General features: G+C 41.9%; 1 protein-coding gene across 1 annotated transcript; it reads right to left on the minus strand.

Moving 5' to 3' along the window:
* Positions 1–2,090, minus strand: LOC127771664 (uncharacterized). Its single transcript, XM_052297590.1, has 2 exons — positions 811–2,090; positions 1–421 (listed from the first exon to the last, which is right to left on the minus strand). Exon 1 carries the CDS (start codon positions 2,041–2,043, stop codon positions 820–822), a length of 1,224 nt encoding a protein of 407 aa, XP_052153550.1. The 5' UTR covers positions 2,044–2,090; the 3' UTR covers positions 1–421; positions 811–819.
* Positions 2,091–13,522: the final 11,432 nt, after the last annotated feature.

The following is a 13,522-nucleotide window of genomic DNA, read 5'->3' on the forward strand; positions in this document are numbered from 1 at the left end:
AATCCGGTTTTGTAAATTGAGGATGACATATATCCGATTTTGCGGTTCAAGGACGATTTTGTAACTCGATGACAAGTTGAGGGACCTTCGGTGTACTTTGTTCTATAGCCGCGCCTCACAACGATTACAAGGCCTCATACTCGAGGCCCAATAGCTCACGGCCCAATGGCAACAATCGAAGTCTAAAATAGATCACAGAGAACTACAGTAGAATCAGCAGCGTGACATTCCCCCTCCTTAACAGCCAGTATGTCCCCAGGCTGGTGCTTGAGGAAACCTCTGACGTAGTTGTCGTAGGTTCTTCCATGTCGCCAAATCGTCAGTTAGATTGGTCCAGCGTATTAGCCCCATAAGGCACAGCTGCACCACCCCTCTTGATCAGCTGACGACGGAGCACAGCTTCTGGCTGGACCTGATCATCCTGCTCAACACAATGGACAGGCAAGTCAGAGCACACAGGAATAGCTGGCCTAATCGCCTTCTTGAGTAGTGAAACATGCACCACAGGGTGAATAAGACTGCCCTGAGGCAACTCCAAACGATAGGCAACTGCTCCAACGCGACCCAGAATCTTGTAAGGCCCAAAATAGCGAAAACTGAGTTTCTGACAAGACCGTTTTGTGACTGACATCTGCACATATGGTTAAAGTTTCAAGTAGACCAAATTACTAAATGACTCCGTATATGATAGCCACTAAACCTCATGAGTTATTGTCCTGGCCTGTTGATCTGCGCAAGTTCACTCTAAAAGCAAAGCTGAATATGTAAACATTATGTATGTAGAAGACCATGAAGAGGCCAAGAACTAACTATATATCATCACCGGAAGGAAGGCGTGAACCACGCCGGCGGCGGCCAGCTGAGGTGCTCTCCGAGCCCCGGGATGCTCATCACATTGCCGTCTTTGAGGCTGTACACCCCCACGCTCGGCTTGCTGTTGCTGTACCCGTACTCTCTCCGCAGCCATGCCTTCCCGATCTCATCGTCGGTGTAGTACACGCATCCGCCCTTGAGCTCCGGGTGTTTCGCCGTCGACACGCACACCGAGCTGTTGACGCCGACGAGGATAGCGAGCTCGCCGATGTCCTCCGCCGCCTCCCACCGTTGTGTCATTTCGTCGAACACCTGAACCTCGAAGTAGCCTTTCTTGACGCCGCCGCCATTGGTGTTCTTGAGCACGATCATCAGCCGCCCGTCCGGCGCCGCCGCCAGGTACTTGCGGCGCTGCGGGGGGCATGAGATCGGCGTGGTCACCACCTCGCTGGTGAACTCGCCGTCGTCGCCGCCGCGGCGTTCCCACGCCTCCACGGTGCCGGTGTACGTGACGGACAAGAACTTGCCCCCGTGGTGGATCGCGTCCTCGACGCCGTCGCGCGAGGGCGCGACCCTCCACCGGCCGTCCCCCGCCGTGGCGAACGCCGGCGCGCCGAAGTAGCTGTCCAAGAGGAGCATGGCGGCGTAGTCGCCAGGGCGCGGCGAGGCGGAGAGGACGACCTTGCGGTAGAACCAGAGGCGGATGTCCTCGGCGGTGTGTGTGAACGTGCCGTACGGGTGCGGCCACGACTCGTGGTCGCCTCTGTACCGGATGTGGACGAAGGGTTCCATGTCCATGATGAAGTGGTGACCCCCCGGCGAGGTGGCGTTGACGAAGGGGATGGTGGTGATGGCCGGGAGCTCGCCCTGCTCGCCGGTGACGGGGTTGGCGAGGCGCATCCGCCCACGCTCGTCGGCGGTCACGATCCAGCTGCCGGAGGAGCCGATGATGACGTGGCCGCGCATAGCGGGGTCCGAGGCGCGCACGGTGGCGGTGCGGCGGTCGGCGAGGGAGAAGACCGTGGCGGTCTCCGGCGTCTCGCCCGGGAGGACCAGCCACGGCGGCTCCGGCTTCAACGCGTCGCGTGACGCGGCGGAGGAGACCGCCACGAAGGCGAGGCGGTCGAGGAAGCTGAGGCGGCCATGGATCTCGCCCACAAGGTCTGGCTGGAGTTCGGAGAATCCTGTCCTCGCCACCGCCGGCGACGGCGACGGCGGCGGCGCGCGCATCACCAGAACGATTTCTCGAATAGAGTATTACGTTAGGGTTAGGTGATAGGAGCGTACACAGATTATTGATCGGATTTTTTTTTTCTGAGAATATTGATCGTATCGATCGGATGGCTTTGATTGGGCCTTAATCAAGGCCGTCCAGGTAGGAGATATTTGGGCCAGATTGAGGCCTGTCCAAATAAACCAATTCTTCATCCCTCATCTAAGGTTTAAGTTTCAATTGTGTCCCTTAACCATAAAATAGGTGTAGAAGTAGTCCAAAAACCGAACAGACCAACTAGCGCATACGCGCAAGATTTGTTACGCGTGCACACGTCGAGTGTCGTTAGCTTAGCGTTACGAATCAAAATCAGAATCCAACAAGAAAATACGTGATTAGCGTCGTGATCACTTCTGATTTTATTGGAGTGCGCAGACCGGCTCATCAACCGTGAGTCACCTAGATCACATTGGATCTACTCTACCATATGCCTACCTGGAGTCACGGCTTTAGGTCCTAGGTCTACTCAACGCAAAAAAAAACTAGTTAGATGGATGATGACTATCCCCACATTTTAAGTCGTACTCTCCCATCATCAATTACCTTGGCCTCCCCATCATGTGATCCATGGAAATCATTCCGGGACTAAACCCAACAATCTCCTCCGTCACATGTGACCCTGAAGACTTTATCTGGCCTCCTGTTGACGGGAAACACGACTGCCTGGGAGATCTACTTAACACCAATGCAGGTCTAAGGCTAGCCTCGAGTACGTCTAAGGGTGTGCCACCTGTTTTGATAATGCAACCAGCGAGGAAAACAACGAGCAGAGTAAGTCAGTCGATACCCAACGGGCCAATGACGTATCGTTGGTAGTCCCGGTTAATATAGTTATACCAGATTGGCTACGGATTGATACATATAAATTAAACACAAAACCTAAACATGCCTCATCGGCGGTAATATCATCTATTTGGTTTATCAAATATATTTCAGATGATATTCAAGACCTAGTTGATGGAACAATATTTAGAGCAAGATAGATAAATAAAGATAATGTACTAGTTAATACTCATTAACTGTACAAACTTATATAAACAAATCAATCTCTACTACTTAAAAAATAAGAGGTGCTTCCATCCTCCGTCAAAAAAACCGGACAGAAAAAACCAGGTTTGTCCGATAAAAAATGGGCAAAAAAAAAGAAGTCCGATCCAGAAAATAAGGACAAAAAAACCGGACGGAAAAAACCAGGTTTGTCTGATAAAAAAGCCGGGAAAAAAAGTGCGAAAAAAAGAAGTCTGATCAAAAAAAAGGCAAAAAAAACCAAAGTTATCCATAAAAAAACCGGACGAAAAAAAAGTCCGATCCAGAAAAAAAAGGGCGAAAAAAACCTAAAAGGTTATCCGATCCAAAAAAAAAAAGTTCTATCGACGCGGTAAAAGAAAAAAATCTGTTCGATTCCAAAAAATAGGAAACAAACTCCCGTCCGTTTCCGTTTGGGCTGATTAGCGAAAAAAATAAAATAAAAAGTCCTACTCCTATATCCTATTCCCTCTGAGAAACCAAAAAAAATTCGACTCTAGATTGGTGAAAATTGATGTGCCGGATTGATGATCTGTTTGAAAAACAGAAGCTACAGGTACGTTTTGTATTATTTTAACTTTTTGGGTTTGTACTTTTTGCATTTGAGTCCCTGTAATTTTTATATTTACATTTGAGTCCTTGTAATCTTACTACAATAAGGTACTTGAGGTCGTTTTTGTTAAAAAAAAATAATAAAAAAGAGAGAACAAAGACAGAAAGGTGCATAAAAAGAAAAAGGAAAGCCGTACAAAAAAGAAAATAAAGAAAAACAACAAGAATAAAAGTATTTCTCCCCTAAGTGGCGAAAAAAAGCTGTAGATCCGAATGGAAAAAAAATTGATTAATAGAAAAGGCAAAAAAAAAAGTGGTGAAAAAAAAGCTAGATCTGATTCCTTTAAAAATAAAAAAAAATCTGATTCCTATAAAGGCAAAAAAAAAATCTAAAAAAACATCTAAAAAAGTTCGTCCGATTCCCTAAGAAAGTGGCGAAAAAAATGGTTCGTATAAAATAAAAAATGCACACGAGAAAAAAAATCGAAAGGGCAAAACAAAATCCGAGTTCTAACCGGTATATATCTCTTCTCTGTCTCTAATCTAATATAACTATTTAAAAAGAGAAAATACATGAGAAAATAAAAACAGTTCAAAAAAACCCGTGAGGCAAAAGTCAGAAAGAAGCGCAAAAACACACGCTAAAAAGGTCTTCCATCTTCAATAAAATAATGCGCGAGAAAAAAATTTCCATCGTCGGTAAAAATATTTTAAAAGCAACATGCGAGGAAAAAATTATAAGAAAAAACGCTCCATTTCTAAAAGTTTGGTTTTAAAAAACCACGTGAAAAAAAACACCGTCTACTGAAAAATAAATTGCTTTGAAAAAACTGTTAGATAAAAGCTAAATTGATGGACGCTTGAGTCGGATAGGATCCATCGATTTTTTGCCATCTACTACATGGCTTTATTTCGTCATACATTCTACTGTATTGGAAAAAAAAAGCAAAAAAGAACATTCGAAAATAACAAGAAAAAAAACGTGCGAGAAAACAGGCAAAAAAAATACACACGAGAAAAGAAAAGCAAAAAAGGAGAAAAATATGGTTTTCTTCGTCAGTAAAATAAACAAAATAAAACATGCTAGGAAAAATTTGTTATAAAGAAATACGCCATTTCTGAAAAATGGATTGAGAAAATCGCACAAGAAAAAAAAACACTGTTTATAAAAAAGCCGCTCATTAAAAAAGAAACATTGTCATTGACATGATTATGCATAAAAACGTATATTATCAATAAAAAAATTTACCCGTTGCAACGCACGGGCATTTTTTCTAGTCTATAGAAATATATCAAATAACAATTAGACCCAGCCGATACTGATCTAAACTTGGTATATTTATATAGGATGATATGTCTATATAAGTGATAAATATACATAAAGTTAGTAAAGATGCATATGTATTAAGTAAGATCGACAGAAACTCCGATATTATTTTTAATTATGATTAATTCCATGTTAGTTTTTAGGTTCAAAACAAGACTAAGAATAATACATCGTAAAGTATATAAAGAAACCTAAAGTGTAAACAATTAAGTAATTAAGGACTTTTCAGGATGATAGAAGCGTACACAGATTATTGATCGGACTTCCTTTTTTTTTTTTCTGGGAATATTGATCGATTGCTTTGCTTGGGCCTTAATCAAGGCCGTCCAGGTAGTTTTGTTTGTTTTTATGAGCTGAATTGCTGGCCGTCCGATCGTTCCAAGATTTGTGCAGGTATTCCTGATCTTTCCGCACACCAGTCGTGGTCGCGCAGCTCACTCCCCTCTGTCCGCATCGCTTTCCCCTCCTCACGAGGAGACACGAGCGTAACCGCCGTCGTCGTCGCCGGCGACCCAGCCTGCCGCCGGTGGATCTGGCCGGCCAGAGGGGAGGAAGATACACCAAAGGTGAGGACGCGAGTCGCCGCCGTCTTCCCTCTTCTCTTTCCCCTATCCATCTCTCCACCCCCACCCTCTTCCTCTCCTTCTCCGCCGGTAGTGAATCTAGAATGAAATTTAAGGGCATGCTCTTATATATATAAATTATTTTGGCGCCAAGAAAATATATTTATGCCTGTCATTTCTCTAAACTCAATCAATTAGTACATAAATAAAACAATGAAATGAAAAGATGAATCGTATAACCAAATTATGATTCAAAACTGTTGGTGTGGCCCATGGCCATCTCAATAGTTTAACCGTATGACCAAATTCCCAAATTATCAATGACTTTATAGTTTTTGGAACATAAAAAAAAATTCAACCAAAATTGACAAATTGGTATTCTCAATGTTTATTAATTGGCACATCAGGTACATTATCTTAGAATCTGCTCATCGATCATGTGATAGGATTAACGAGCTAACAAACAATCTGGTCAATTAATACTCATAGCTTTTAAAGTTTTCCATACTCATTGGTTCTCAGTAAACAATATTGCATTATTGCAGCTTGGAAAGTTGGAATGGCTCATAGGTTGGACGGGCAGAGCTGGGGCTTAAGCCCCAACAAGCCCCAACCATAGATACGCCCCTGTTCTCCGCTTTGTCCTTGGCCTCCCCGCCGGTGGATCCAACATACTACAGCAGTAGCAGGGGAGGGTGCGGTGTCTCCAGGCATAGTTGATGAGGTACGGTAGAGGCGAGGCAAGGAGGGTCTCCTTGGCTGCTGCTTTTTATGTGACTATGGCACCTATGTCAGTAGTTCCCTGTTGTTTTCTATTGCCGATTTGGCTAGATCAAAGTTTATTTTTTCTAATTTGTCCTATTTGCTGCGTGGATTGGAGATGCAGTCTATCAAGCTAGGTGCATTCTTGGAGAATGTCTATGTGATCTAAATTTTTGTATGTAAATGGAATTTAATTAAGGACTGTTCGTACCTTTTCCACATGCTAATTTCTTGCCTTAGGCTCGGTTAGATCTACATGGTTATGTCAAGTCCTATGCTTTGTTACAACTAATAGTACTTAAATACTTAAAGCACATACTTTTTCCTCGAAATAAAGTAGATCTTAGTTTTGTTTGCACTGAATTTGACTACTTTTTTTTCTTTGTATCTGCTATATGAAGAATACTTTGTTTTCTCATAAAAGTTTTGGGTTTAAATCCTTACATTTGCACTTTAATTTGTATGTTTTATTTAGAATGCGAAGAACTATAATTTGTGGAACGGGCTAAGGCTCAGTAGAAGATGGAGAAGCTAAATTTCACATCACAACACATCAATAACCCACACTCCCACAGTCAGTTTGTGGCAATGTGAGTATAACTTTTTTCCTAACAGCTTTTTTGTTAGCTAATACTTAGTTTTCTAGATTTTCTTACCAAATTTTATGTGTTGTGAGTAGTTGTGTTAGAAACCTATTTTGTTTGTTCTATATTTTGTTAGAGATATAATTTTCTCATGTGGATAGCAGTACTTAGTAGCTAAAGAGGTCAACCTCTATAGTTCTTAACAATCAGTTATGTATTTTGTTAGAAATAGTTTTCTCATGTGGGTAGCAGTATTTAGTAGCTAAAGAGGTCAACCTCTTTAGTTCTAAACAATCAGTTCTGTCAGAAATAGTTATATTATTTGTTATTTTTTTGTCAAACTAGAAGAAAAACCCATACGTTGCAACGGGGGAACTAACATTACATAAATCATTTTAGTGATCAAGGTTTATTGTGAATAATTAGAGCTCTTTCATAAAAAAAATAGTCTTCACATGGAGGTCCGTTCGTGTGCGCATTTGCGTCATCCGATATCCTTCGTTGCACGCTGCTTGCGTTCCTTAGTCGCTCTCATATCCGTCTGGGAGTCTAGGTTCGTTAGGAGCAGGCCAGGAGTCTAGGTTTGTTCACAAGACTAGCCTGCGATCAAGAGTCCACGACTCCACGTCCTTCTATGTCGTCTCCTACTGCGCTTTCTTTTCCTTTGATGAAACCTTCCGCTATATAGTTGTAGGCATTCCAAGTACCACACAGATAAAATTGTACAGATTTCTCTCGCAAGGCAAAATACATAAATATGAGCGCACGAAAGATATTAAACACCCAATCTATTCAAAATAGGAAATAAATTCCAAATTAACTTTAGCCTACCTATCTCAGTATTGGCAAGAGCGAGGTTTCAAATATGCCAAACTGAAAAGGAGAGAATAAAATAAAACTTTTAAGGACGTGAACCTAAGAAAAAAAATGCTAGTAACAACAAAATCTCGCTTGATGTGGGATGAGAACCTAAGCTATCTTACTTAAAATATCTTTATATTTAGTGTTAATTTGATCCAAACCATTATAAACTGTGCCATATTAGAAAAATACTCCCTCCGTTTCACAATGTAAGTCATTCTAGTATTTCCCACATTCATATTGATATTAATGAATCTAGACATATATCTATCTAGATTCATTAAAATCAATATGAATGTGAAAAATGCTAAAATGACTTACATTGTGAAACGGAGGAAGTATCATTTTCTTATTGGTGATGGGTGGATGTCACAGGAATTTTATAAAATTGGAACAGTGTCACTACCGTCACAGTTCTAATTTTTTAAATAGGTATAATGGCTAATTTGATCCATGCTATTATAAATATAATATATTAGAAATATTATTATGTTTCTATTATATTTCAAATTTTACACTTATAAATGATGCGGAAACAGCAGCACTGCATGCAGCCATGTTTCCAGCTCTTCGCAGAGAGAAAAGAATTCAACGCAAAGAAGCTCGAAAAAGAAAAAAAAAATGAAAACAGGGGGCTCGTCGCAAGCAGCCCATCCTCAGCCCATAGTCCAACACCACTAATCCCTAATCCCGTCCTCTCCCTCCCACTACCCTCAGCCGCCACCAACCAGTCCATCCTCGCATCCTCCACGCAAGAGCAGCCGGCTCGCCGCCTCTGCCTCTGCCTCTTCTCCATTCCTCCTCTTTCTCTCATCTTCTGCCCTGAGCTTGCCCTCTCATAATGCCCGTCGTGGCGTCACTCATTGCACCCGCGCTACATCAAGCTCAACGCCCGCGGTGCATTTCATCTCATGTCCACTCCGAGACACTGCAACGACGGTGAAGAGGAGGAGAAGGCGGCTGCAGTGGCCATGGAGATGGTAGATCTGGCGGTGGGCGGCTAGCAAGGTGAAGGCTGGCTATGGGTCGAGGGCAGCAAGCAAGACGGAGGCCGGCGACCACCCCCAATCTTCTCTATATCTGGACGTAGGCGGCGGAGAAGGAGGGTGCATGCGGCAATGGCGTGACCGCGGCCACAGGCGCACGAAGCTCTATGGCAATGGCGAGTTGGATATACCCTTGTTCATCTTCAATCCGGGGCGGGCCTAAAAAAGGGTCAAGGTGGAGTCGCAAACTCTTGGTCCGATTTGTCGATTACTTCGTCTTGCAATGCTAATTTTGTTTTTATTGGGATGGATTGGATTTCTTCCATGGATTCCTCTGCTTTGACTATAATTGGATTGGTGTGGATTATGAGTCTAATTTGGTGTGGATTAGAGTCCAATTTGTGTGGATTAGAGTCTAATGTGACAATTCAGTATTCTCTTTTCAGTTTCGTATATGAGTTGGCAATTGGAAATTTGGAAACGATCTAGTTGTGTGGGAATTTTTGGGGTCCAAATTGACAAATTCAATGTTCTCATTTCAATTCCGTGTACGTGTTGGGAATTGGGAATTTGGAAACGATCTAGCTACATGGGAATTTTTGATTTTGTTCATGTGTTTATGCTTGACTTTTCCCTGTCCGATTCTGAGGATACACGCCGGCTGTGAAAGCGCATTGTGACAGATGAATCGGAGTGTGACGATTAGAAAATACGAATTTTTATATTAGGTATAGATATAGATTTGTGTTTGTTTTTGTTTTTTCTTAAAAAAATTTTAGCTACATATTAATCAAGTTGATGCACTATCTACATGAAAATAAGTATTAAATCATATTATTTAGTTCATAGAGTACTTTTGTTAGGCACTAGTAGTCAAGATGAATTTGTACGTTTGTTTTTGTTTTTGTCTTTGCCTTTGCCTTTGCCTTTTAAAAAAAAGCAAAAAAAAAAGTGGTTTTGTGTGTCCCATTTGCAATTCAGTTACCAAATTTTTAGCTGTACTGAGTAGTTGTGTTAGTTGTTATATGGGGTAGATAAGAATTTCTGGATGCCTGGTCCTTTCTAATTTGTATATATGGGGCAGTTTATTTGTGCATATAGTAAACTATTTTATCCATACAGTTCAGGTTTTTCACATATACTCTTAATAGTCTTTTGTCTTTTTAAGCCCTTAGATTTGCAATTAATTGGTGTGTTTTATTTAGAATGCAAGAACTGTACTTTGTGGCAAGGGCTAAGGCTGAGCAGAAAGTGGAGAAGCTAAATTTCACATAAAAACAGATCAATAACTTTCATGAGTTAGATTGTGGCAATGTGAGTATCTCCCTCTCTCAAATCTGTTGTTTCATTCTCCTCTCAAGCTTATCTGTGTGAAATGATCATGGCAATGCAGGTTGGGTGATGCATTTCAATGTGGTACTTGTCCATACAATTCTCAGATCCACATTGATGCCTATTAAGAGTGCTTTTGTTTTGTTTGCTCCTGTATATTGAGATAATTAGCAATATTTATTCGTTTCTCAAGACTAGCGGAAAAAATTAAAGATGGTGTATATTAGTTATCATTTGCTTTGCTGCCCTACCATTACATTGTGGGTTATTTGGTCAACAACTAGTGGATGAATATAAGTAAAAAGAAAGTCGATGAAATAGGGGCACAGGTACTCACTCACTGATCAGTTAATAACTAGTTTGCCCTATTCATGTCATGTGTGAAAACAACCTTGCACACCGAATTGTTATGCTTGTTCTTTCTGAATTTTGGTCAGAAATCAGCAAGAGTTTTTAACCGATGTGAATTATTATATTTGTATGTATGATTTTTTTTGCTGCTTATGCAAGGTAAAAGGAATAAAGTTCTATATGAGTATGTTTTGAATTTAACCTATGTTGTTTTGTAAGATTAAGAAGGTACATCCGTACATGGTGGTGTAGAGGGTACCACGAGGTAGTGATAACCAAAGATATGAGATTATATTGTGTATTTTACTCTGTCTACTAGTCAACGGTTTTAGCCTTATAGGAGGTCTGATCAACGGAGCAAGAACTTTTTTACTGGTGACAATCACCCCACCATTTTGTCCTGATTCATATATTTCACTTACAGTAATGAATCATCTTTTTATCATGCGATGTACTACCTTCATGTGATATATACTACGTATGAACAAAAGCTTGGATCTGGACAAGTGTGTCGTTATTTTTTGAACTGAGAATAAGGCTAACATAATCTGGTCTGAACAATCACAAAACGGGCCTTTACTATGCTCTGGGGCTTAACAAAAGGGCATTCACAAAACTCCTGTGATCTGGACATCACAAAACTGATCCCAAAAAATGGGGGAATAAGTTCACCGGAGATCCCTCAAACACTGGTGGAGAAACGTTTTTTCCTCCCGGTTCGTAACCCCCTTTAGTTCCGGTTTTTCAATCGAGACTACAAATCCGGGAGTAAAGATCCAGTTGAAATAACCGGGAGTAAAGATCCGGGTGAAATAACCGGGACTACGAATCCGGGAGTAAAGATCCGGGTGAAATAACCGGGAGTAAAGATCAATCTTTAGTCCCGGTTGGTAACACCAACCGGGACTAAAGAGGGGGAATCTTTAGTCCCGGATTTTGGTGTTACCAACCAAGACTAAAGAGGTTGCGCCAAATCTCAGGTCCCTATCCTTCTCTTTATTTTTTCATTATTCTTTGAATATTGATTTCACACCAATCTCACCAAAATCACAAAATCATTACAAGTTTCAAATCGAGATACTCCCTACATCACCAAATCAAAAAAGTAACAGCATCACAAATCATAATATTTACATAACATATTGTCAAAATAAAAAACATCATAAATTCTAAAAAAAATTACATCACAGATCACAAATACATCACAGATCCAATGAAACACAAATTCTTAAAATAAAGAAAAAAAAATGAAATCCTGCTGTGGCCGGCCTGCCGCCTACTGCCGCGGCCTGCTGCCACCGCCGCTTCCTTCCACGGCCTACCGCTGCCGCCGCGGGCAGCCGCTTCTCCCATCGCCTCGCCTCTCCCGCGGTCCCTGCCGAGGCTTTCTCACCGAGAGGATAAGACCGAGATAAGAGAAGGAATAGGAAGGTAAGGAGAGGATAAGAGGGAGGGAGAGAGGAGGAATAGGAGATAGAAATTTTTGAGGATAAGAGGAAGGGATTATATAAGGTATATTAATTTTTAGTTCTGGTTTGGAACAACAACTGGGACTAAAGATCTCGGGAGACCTGACAGCCCCTGACACGAGGTGAACCGGGACTAAAGATCATCACCAACCGGGACTAAAGATCACAAAGTTCTCTCACACTTATAAACCGGGACTAAAGATCATCACCAACCGGGACTAAAGATCACAAAGTTCTCTCACACTTATAAACCGAGACTAAAGATGATTTTTAGTCCCGATTTTTTAGTGAACCGGGACTACTGTGGATTTTGGGCAACTGACTAAAGATGGTTTCTCCACCAGTGAAATTGACATCGAGATTTTTTTGGTTGAATGGATGAATGATATGTTGATTTGTGATGTTGAGATGATGATGATATTTGTGATAGATAGATGGCTGTTTGTGATAGATAGATGATATTTAAGATGATGATGATATTTGTGATAGATAGATGGTTGTTTCTGATAGATAGATGATATTTGTGATAGATAGATGGCTATTTGTGATAGATAGATGATATTTGAGATGATGATATTTGTGATAGATAGGACTTGTGCTCTTTGTGATAAATAGATGTATGTCTATATGGGATAGATGGCTGCTTTATGTCACTGTGTGCTGTTTTTTTTTTTTGCTGTTTACACTTGTTTGTACCGTATATTTTGGGCTATTTTATGCCTCACTGTGGTTGATACATTTGGGTGATTGTTGTGGGTGATATATGTGGGCTGATTTATATGTGAGTGATATGTGGGCTGTTTTATACTTGTGGCTGATATATGTGGGCTGTTTTATATTGGTGATAAATGGCCAATGATGAATGCTCAGGACAGCTCCATCAGGCATAAAACCGATGTCACTAACACTCCCCAACACGAAGAAGATGCCGGGAAGGTACCGGCGTCGAGCGAGAAATCGTGGCGCACACCGAGCGACCCGTTTGAGCTAGAACTAGCGCAATTGCAGTATGAAAGACCTAAGGATGACCCGGATTATATTCCTATCGAGCAGGCGGTAATAACTGAATCCTGTCGAAATATATATATATTTGGAATTAAACTTTCCCCGTCGTAGCGGTCTAATGACTTAACCGTGTAGATGGCTACCCGTCATCGGTCAAAATGAAGTGCCGTCAGGGTTGAAGCTGATTCGGAGACAACAACCTCGGGACCACCATGAACGGACACGAAGACGAGTGGGGGAGCTTGTCCAAAGAAAAAACGTGGCGAGAAGGGCAGGAACCTTCTCACCACGTGGCGAGAAAGAGACGTACTACATTGCTGCCCTCGACGATGACGGCAAACCCGTCGAGCCGCAACATGTAAGGGCGAAGTTTAGCACCGCATGCGGTGCGCTGGCAAGGCTTCATGGGCCTCTCAACGTGGATGAATGGAAGCACGTTAGCATTCACATCAAGAACTTAATGTGGGAAGGTCTGCAGGAGCACCTTATTTATCCGCCTGGGTCGGAGGCACTTGGCCGGAAATTTGCACTGCAAACAATTGCCCATCGGTGGCGACAGTGGAAGTCGGACATGAACACCAATTATGTTCAGAAGAATAAGACTCCATTTGAAGAATG

Source organism: Oryza glaberrima, chromosome 4 (assembly GCF_000147395.1).
Source record: "Oryza glaberrima chromosome 4, OglaRS2, whole genome shotgun sequence".
NCBI classification, from domain to species: domain Eukaryota; kingdom Viridiplantae; phylum Streptophyta; class Magnoliopsida; order Poales; family Poaceae; genus Oryza; species Oryza glaberrima.

Coding starts and splice junctions, on each gene's coding strand:
- LOC127771664 (XM_052297590.1), bottom strand. CDS start 2,043: ATGCGCGCGCCGCCGCCGTCGCCGTCGCCGGCGGTGGCGAGGACAGGA.